The sequence below is a fragment of the Austrofundulus limnaeus genome, unplaced genomic scaffold (genome assembly GCF_001266775.1).
Source record: "Austrofundulus limnaeus strain Quisiro unplaced genomic scaffold, Austrofundulus_limnaeus-1.0 Scaffold680, whole genome shotgun sequence".
In the NCBI taxonomy this organism is placed as follows: domain Eukaryota; kingdom Metazoa; phylum Chordata; class Actinopteri; order Cyprinodontiformes; family Rivulidae; genus Austrofundulus; species Austrofundulus limnaeus.
The window spans coordinates 184,682-193,166 of record NW_013953082.1 but is presented as its reverse complement, the minus strand read 5'-3'; the positions used below and the strand labels follow the sequence as shown (position 1 = coordinate 193,166).

Here is an 8,485-nt window from a genome sequence, read left to right as displayed (position 1 = left end):
TTTTGTTTATTATCTTGATTAAAGAAAATAAAATGTTTCTTTTGAGGAAGATCTTCTGAGACCAGGGTCAAAGACAGGTGGAACTGTTTGTTCCCCCTTGGGGTGACCCCTACAATAGTATGTTCTTGTCAGATACAACTGTCCCACATAGCAAAATGTGTCTGGCCCAGTTCTGGCCCACACAATGCACTAAGTCCTTAACAGTCGATCCAGACTCCACAAAGAATGATAACCCTGTGGTGGCCCTGATGTAGTTTGCCAGAGSTGGTCCAGGCCAGCACCACATAAACCAAAGTGGGGCCAGTTGTGGCATGCTGTCTTTAAAACAGTGTCATCACTGACAGACCTGGCCCACACCTGGTGGACAAACCACTTGTCATTCCAACAGTCAGCCAACATTACTTGAAACCAGAACTGGCCCACATCTGTCTGCAATGTGAACTTGTTCTGTCACATCTTTGCTGCTTTCTTACCTGATCTCATGGCCCTCCTGACATTTCTATGAAACAAACAACAATTCTGAGAAGTGATGCAAAGCAAGCTGCTCTGTTTCGTGTTAGCTGGCGTGACAAATTTTTAAATCTCTTTAGAGATAACGAAAACTAGAGTAGTGGTTAGGAATTTAGCTTTATTCCTTAAACCTTTGTGCATCTTAATGCTCAGTCTCTGACATACACACTATGAATTAGATAAAGTATCAGCAACACGCAGTACAAAGGCCCAACAGTCCATTGTGGTATATGGTGTGCGTGTGCTTGRCTTACACTGTGGGGATGTATTCTCCAGGGAAGGCATTAGAGGTGTAGCTGATAAGCAGACATGTTTTACCCACAGCCCTGAGAGGACAATTAAGACAGTAAGCAAAATACTAAGTAAGGTCCTTGTAACACTGCTTTATGACTCATTAAAACTTTCAACATATACTATAGTACTGGCATACAGTGAAATACTACCATTAATACTCTGCCAACAAGTCAACAAGTAAGACAAAAAATATAAAATAGTTCTCTTGTCAAACTACCAAGTTACCAAATAAACTGAAAAACTGAACTAGTCAAACAGTGGACATTTTTGACATCACAAATTAGCAAGTTTTTGTCAACTTTTAAGCCCAGCTAGTCAATAAGTGGACTCGTAGGATCATGCAGGACCATATTTATTGACTGATCAACTAATAAGGGCAGAAAAATCTCCACTAATGCAACTTTTGAACATTTTAGATAATAATAGTGAACTGGTCACTTATTTTGGCATCAACCTGTGGGATGAAAGTTATTTCAGTAACAGTAACACATATAAAACCATTGAGTTTAACTCAAAAACCTTTCTGAAGCAGCATCTTGTGTTTTTGTACTTGGTTAGTTTGAATGTGATAAAACACAAGGTGGTGCCGAAGAAGAATTTTTGCGTCAGTTGTGGCCAACAATAAAGTTAGTTTTATCCTGTCTTACATAATTTATTAAACAAACACGTGAAAAATCATGTATACTCCAATGAGCCATCAGGTCAAGTTTCAAGGTTTTTGTAGYGCTGCTGGCAGAACTAACATGTTCACAAATGTAATATTATGGCTAACATTTTTCTATGTCAGCAGCAATGAGCATTCATTAATCAGTTAGTGCAATGAAGGAGGAGGGAAAGTGAAAACTAATAAATTACATAACAATTGTCATCAAGTTCATGTTCAAGCATCTTTATTATCCCCAAGGCTCAATTTGTTGCAGTCAGTAGACATTAAACTGGATGTTGTAAATATAGTTTAATTTCCTCTAATAATAACCCAACTGAGTGATTGTGGAAAGAAAAAAAAAGTTTTTTACAGTCTTTCATTTCACCTTGTGCTGGAATTTAGCCCTAAAAGACCAACACAGGTGGTGTTGATATTAAAAACATTTCATTTTCCAGTTTAACATGAGCATTTTCAAATATTCAAATACTCACAGGTCAACCTAAAACTTACTTGGCCTTTAAATACTTCTAACTCACAAAGTGATGGAGTATTTAAACATTTAATAGAAGAAAAGAGCATTTGCTCTGACTTAATTTGATGTATTTTATTTTTGACTATAAAATGACCTCCTGTCATCTTTGGGTCAAAACGGCTTCATTTTGACTCAAAGGCAGCAGGAGGGTTAAATACATTCAAATACGAGATCACATCAGATAATAATGCCACCATCCATGTTGCTAACTGGATCAGCTCTAAACTATATGAGATTTAATTTCTCTAAATGAGCCAGACTGTTAGAAATAAAAGAGCTGAATGAACTTACCCATCCCCCACCACCACACACTTAATGGACTGCATCGATCAGCTCAGTTACAGTCAGACAAACTAGCAGCTAAAATAAACATGTCTTCTTTTCTCACAATGAGTAAGTGAACCTGCATCTACAATAACCCTGAGATATTCCTGAAAGAATGTTTCGCCTTCCCCCTTCTTATCAGCAGCAACATCTCCATGACAGGTGTTACTGGGAAGGAGGGAAAACTGGTTTCACCATGCTTGTTTTGTTTTTGTCTTACTGCTTATTCTCTTTTATTTTCAAACGGCTGTCAGGTATTAATCTGTCATTTCTGTAAAAAAAAAATGTATATATATATGTACAGAAACATTCAAGGATTCAAAGATGTATTCAAATTTTTTATAATGTTTACATTACTGGGTAAACCACTGAGTGCAAAGTACAGTTTTACATGAAATGATACTAATGATGATGTATTAATACAGACATCTTTAATATGGTTTCTATTRTTGCCATGTATACTTCATTCAAAATCACAACGCAGCTTCCTTCATCAGCCTAAAAGTAAATAAAACTATTCAGTTTTTGAGCACTGAAAAGCAAATTGTGACTCATCAACAAGGGATCTGAGGACAGAAAAGGCCTCTCCCAGACCCCGAACTTCAAACATTTTGTTTCCTGCATTGTTCCCTCTACATTTTGCGCAGTGTGCAGAAGTCTCATGCCATCGTTCCAGGCACGTTTTACAGCCAATGATGCTCTGACAACACAGAGCGAACATTGGTTGCTTGATGAACTCTGAAAACAAACGAGAAAAAAGGGGGGAAGTTACTATCATCTCCATCTTAAAATGCTGCTTTAAATGATGTAATGCATTAAAGCACCACTGGCAGTTACCAAATGTTTACAAGAGCTGATGCATTCTGGCCCACACCAAAGGCAACAGATCCAGTCACTAAATTTCTGCATACTTACTCTTACAAACAACACAGCAGAAGCCCTGCCTAATGGTCTGGAGCTGCGGAGGAGATACGGTGACTCTTTGAGAGGCAGCCAGATCACTGAGCTCTCTGATTGCAGCCGTGACATCTGGTAAYCTCTGTGACACCAGCAGAAGCTCCTGGATTTTCTTAGTGACCTCTTCAAGACCTGCAGCATCCTCGTGTCTTCTACTGGTCCTGGAACAGAAATAAAAATAATCTTGTCAATAGTTAAAGAGGTTGACAGTCTTTCCCACATTTTGCCCATTAATGTAAAAATGAACCAGAACAGTCACCTTTGACCTGTTTTGTCAGCAGAAGCTCTACGAGGAGCAGTTTGTGGAGTTATTGGACCCGAGGCTGCTGGTGGTTGCTTAAATGACTCCTTGAAGAACAAAAAAATAAATGGGAAAACACCTTTGAAGAGTCATCATGGTCACTGAGGTTTTCCACATTTTGTCATGTTACAACCACACACTTGAGCATATTTTACTGGGAATTTTATGTGATGGACCAAAACAAGTGGAAAGAAAATGATTAAATTTTTACATGTTTCTTACAAGTAAAGTAAAGGGTGGTTTGCATTTGTACTCAGGCCACAAGGTAAAATTCGGAGCAACCTTGGAGTGATTATATTTCCCCAGTTTTAGTCTCTCTCCATTGCCTCCATGTGAAAATCAGAATAGAATTTAAAATCTTACTTCTAACATACAAAGCTCTCAACAACCAAGCTCCATCTTATATTAAAGATTGTTCCATATTTTCAAAACAGAGCACTTCTCTTTCAGACTGTAGTTTTACTGAGAAAGGGTTCTCTGCAGCCTCAAAGTAGACATTTCTCAAGCATAAACACTGATTGGCTAGTTGTTTGTCTCTGTTTTGGTTCTTCTCTTTCATTTTCCTTTCACTTTTGACTTTAAGTACGTTCACATTTTAGCAGCCAATGTCTCAAAAAAAAACCCCACTACGGAGTGATGTTGCTCTTATTTTGAAATGTAACCCGGAGCTCTTTGTTAAAAGAAGTGGAAATAATGAATGAAGACGTCGGGTTCGACACTGGTGGCGTCTTCATATAAACATATAGAACTGACAGCAAAATCTGCCAGCTGTTATTATTCCCAAGTTTTCTAATTACCTCGGTAACTAAAAAAAATATGGAAGTCCGATGCRAGGGTAGAAAAGTAAACTAATGATATAAAGAAACGCCTAAACAACGGTCATCCAATCAGGTGGTGTGCTTGAGTAATGCCCCCTTTGTGCGTGTCCAATCAGGTGTGTCCCTTGAAAAATGCCTTCCTTTGGAAATGTCTGCAGAGATTTGGGTTTACTTYTGGTTCCTATAGTTTCTAAAAAGAATGGGAGGCAGAGTTTTCAGTTATCAAGCTCCTCTCAGGTGGAACCAACTTCCAGTTAATGTCCATGAGGCTGACACTTTTTTAAGACTAGAGTTAGGATTTTCGTTTTAGATCAATCCTATAGTTAGGCTTAGGTTTCCTGAGTTGTTCCTTAGTTTTGCCGCTATAGGTTTAGACTGCTGGAGGACAAACTGGCCACATTTCCTCACTCTGCTGCTGTCTTAAGTCACTTTCTGCTACGTGTTTGTTGTAATTATTTCTATCAGTAACATGTTTTTCTCAGAAGTCACCCAGATATTAAATAAATTCCAGCWGTGTCTGATTTATTTTCACTAGAAAAACATGAAGACAAAGGAACACACCAGACAGGTCAGGGGTAGTTAGCTAGAAGTTTTAACAGGGTCGGGTTGCAAGTTTTGAACATCTCATGGAGCTCTGTTATCTTCAAATGTACAGAGRAAGACACAACCGCTAACATCCCAAAACATGGCGGCCCACCTACACTGACAGCTGGGTCAAGAAGCAGAGAAYACCAGGCTGGCCGGGCGTCCTGGTGCGGCCTGGGCCYGGCCTTGGCTATCTGCTCCTCTCCACCTCAGAATGATTGGGTCTACCTCCTGGGTTTGGGTGTGTGCTGCCTCCAATAYTGGGTGGGTGCATGTCCTGGACCTGGGGGGTATAGAGTGTGTATCYGGGGTATGAGTGGAATGTGGCGTCRTTGTATGTCTTTGATTGAGTGGGGGTGAAGATGAAGGTGGGATGGTGTGATTGTGTATGTTTGGGTATTTGTCAGGCTGCGGTCTGGGCTGCCCCTTTTGCTGGTTTATCTGTGGGGCCCGCTGCTACTCGGCCCCCGGTGGGGTGTGCGGCTGGCCGCCGGCGTGCTGGGGGTTCCCGGGGTCTGGGGCTGGGGTGTGTGCCGGCCTGGCCTGGTGACTGCCTGCTGGGGCTCGGGGCCTCTGGACCTGTCAGGCTTTGGCCTGGAGGGGGTGCGCCCTGGGGGCCCAGACCTTTGTGCCCTTTCCTGGATCTGCTCTGGTATGGCGGGTACCGGTGGGGCCCATGAGTTTGTCGCTGCTGGCCCCGGGGGCTGTGCGTGTGGTCGCTGGGGTGACTCTCCCAGTTCTCCCCCATGGTCTGATCTGGGGGGTGGGGGGTCGGATCTTCCCGTGCGGGTGCCCCTTGGGGCTCTGCGCTCAGGATTCCTCTCAGGCCCTTGGGCTCTGGTCTTCCCTATGTCTGCCTCGTGTCTTGGGGGTTGGGTCTCCGATCCTCCACAGTCACTATTAAATATTCCATTGGAGAAATCTTGTAAATACACGCATGTTCACAACTGCTCACAGACAGGTGCTCTGATCCGGGGGTTCTGACAGGTCACTGAGTGTGTATATATGTCTGTGTGTATCTTTATATATGTATGGGTATGTGTATATATTTATACTATGCCCTCCATGTATCCATTTATTTTTCGGGTGAGCAGACAGATGTTGGGTGTGTGGTCCTGTGTTTTGTTGGTGTATTTTTGATTTACTTCTAATCGCTATTTCAATCTTTCTATCTTTCTAATAACTTCTCTCTCTCTCTGTTTAAAAAGAAAAAAAAGAAGCAGAGAAGACCCAAGATAACTCTGGAGGAACKGTCTGGTGTACTTCATCTAACTCACCGATTTAGTTGGTTGTGGGTTCGGTTTTGGGTTCAGGACCACCCTGATGGCTTCATCAAACACCCTCTTCAGGCTGTGTTTTGTCAAATTTGAGCACTCCACATATTTCACTGCACCTGGTTTCCAAAATAAAAACAGCAAACAAGAATTGGCAAGTTGGTTTAACATTCCTTTGCTTGGCATTATCATAATTTGTAAAAAGGTGTTTATCCCCCTCTGAACTCAAGGTCTTAGAAAACGTCTGGACTTCTAAACTCTCAGCCCCACCCAAAAACAGTTRAGCATCATCAGCATTTGAAGAAAGTGGAAACTGATGCATTTGAACCTTTTTTTTCTCCCTGGCTATTAAGGATGCTTAACATCTGAGCTAAAAATTGACTTTAGTTCTGGTTGATGTGGAGCTGGAACTGAAATAACTTCCATTCAAGAGTGGAAACACATTCAGTAGTGATTAAAACCTTTTTTTTTTCCCTTTCCGTTTGAATATACAATATAATTTTATTTATTTAAAGGGCAATTTTTAAAAACATACACAACTATAACTACTAGATCACACGACCTGTTTTTTTTTTTTTGGATATTTGTTGAGACTCATGAACCACTATACCAGTTTTGTAGTGATCATGTGGAGTCATCTTTCTAACTATTTAAACATGTTTGCTTCTCAAAGTTAATGTAAACATAGTTGCTATTTTAGTAAAAGTTAGAACTGGGGATTTATCTGCAGAAATACAGAAGAACATACAACACACTTGTCTGTATTAGTTCATATTTGGATCCACTACTGACCTATTTCTTTAGCCATAAACAAGCCTTGCTCACAGGTGATTGGAGACAGTTTCTTTTCTTTTAGCTCATTTATTGTGTCTTCATCATCTCTGAGGTCCAGCATGGTGCCCACCAGGATTATAGGAGCCTCTTTGCAGTGGTGTCTCACTTCGTTAACCCACTGCAGGAGGACAGATTGGGACTTGTAGTACAGACAGTATATGTGTTTTAATTTGGTATAAAGTACAATAAGAACAGTTAAATGGTTGTTCTCACCTTGGCACGAACGTTTTCAAAGGAAGATGGCATTGTCAGTGAAAAGCAAATTAGGAACACGTGCTGAGAGTGGGGGAAAAAGACAAAAATGTAACAGTATTTCAATTAAAAATCTAGCATTTGTCAGAGGAATTAAAAATCTAATAATAATTAGGTGAAGACATACATCCCCTGATTACTTTTTAAAATCAGAAGTTTTTCACCTGCTGGTCAAATCAAAGTGTTTCTGCTAACAGTGACACTGAACTGACGTGTGCACACGTGRACTCTGTGTAAACCCACCGCATCGGGGTAGGCCAGGGGTCTGAGCTTGTCGTAGTCCTCCTGTCCTGCTGTGTCCCACAGACCCAGACTCACTGGTTTCCCATCTATCATCATGTGTGCATAGTAGATTTCGAAGCTGCAGAGAGGGGAGGGGAGAGCTACACATTTAACCTGACTTGGTGAATTACTGCTCAATGTAACAAAATACGCATTCTGGGTTCCAGTCAAATACATTTGAAAAAAAAAAAATCAACAATCAAATGGTTACAGCTGGATGGACATCTAATTCCTTTGATGCACTTTGAGAACTTCATGTCATTTAATGCTTTATTTTTGCATAAATTACATTGATTGTTCAAATAAAGTTGGAGGGGGTGATGTCTACAGAAAATTGAGTCATGTGTCTTCTGTGGAATACAGATACAGACATTTAGATACAGTTTAACAGTGTGAGTCTTACACTGTGGGGACGTATTCTGCAGGGATGGCATCGGTGGTGTAGTTGATGAGCAGACAGGTTTTACCCACAGCCCTGAGAGGATAAATGAGAGAATAGTGAGAACAGTAGTTTGGTATAATGCACTATCTGAGTCAGAAAAACATTTGACTTTATGATACTGCTTCATAAGTCTTCATTGTAGTTTTATTCAGTGTGACCAGTTTTACACGACAAGCAAACATAGTAAACAAGTATTGGTTTAACACAGGGCAAAGGCTGAGTAATTTAAAAAAAGGCCAACATGTAAGAACTAAGGATGTTTACATTTTTCCAGTCATTCAACTAGAAAGACCAAAAGTCTTCTAGTTATGAGAAAAGTTTTTGTCACTACTTCACCAGACAGACCGTTTGATTCAAACTAAAAAAAAGGTATTGAAGGTATTAAATGAAAAGTTTGTCAGTTCCATGTGAAAGTCATGCAAGTTGAATGAAGA

At 40.5% G+C, this 8,485-nt stretch overlaps 1 protein-coding gene across 1 annotated transcript in view; it reads right to left on the bottom strand.

Moving 5' to 3' along the window:
- Positions 1-2,615: 2,615 nt before the first annotated feature.
- Positions 2,616-8,485, bottom strand: part of LOC106531815 (rho-related protein racD) — a 10,748-nt gene continuing 4,878 nt past the window's right edge. The window contains exons 3-10 of the mRNA XM_014027739.1: positions 8,013-8,084; positions 7,571-7,688; positions 7,289-7,351; positions 7,034-7,193; positions 6,245-6,360; positions 3,523-3,611; positions 3,222-3,424; positions 2,616-3,044 (exon numbers count right to left, since the gene is read on the bottom strand). Coding sequence (XP_013883193.1) covers positions 2,821-3,044; positions 3,222-3,424; positions 3,523-3,611; positions 6,245-6,360; positions 7,034-7,193; positions 7,289-7,351; positions 7,571-7,688; positions 8,013-8,084 — 1,045 coding nt within the window. The 3' untranslated portion in view covers positions 2,616-2,820. The remainder of the gene's footprint in view (positions 3,045-3,221; positions 3,425-3,522; positions 3,612-6,244; positions 6,361-7,033; positions 7,194-7,288; positions 7,352-7,570; positions 7,689-8,012; positions 8,085-8,485) is intronic.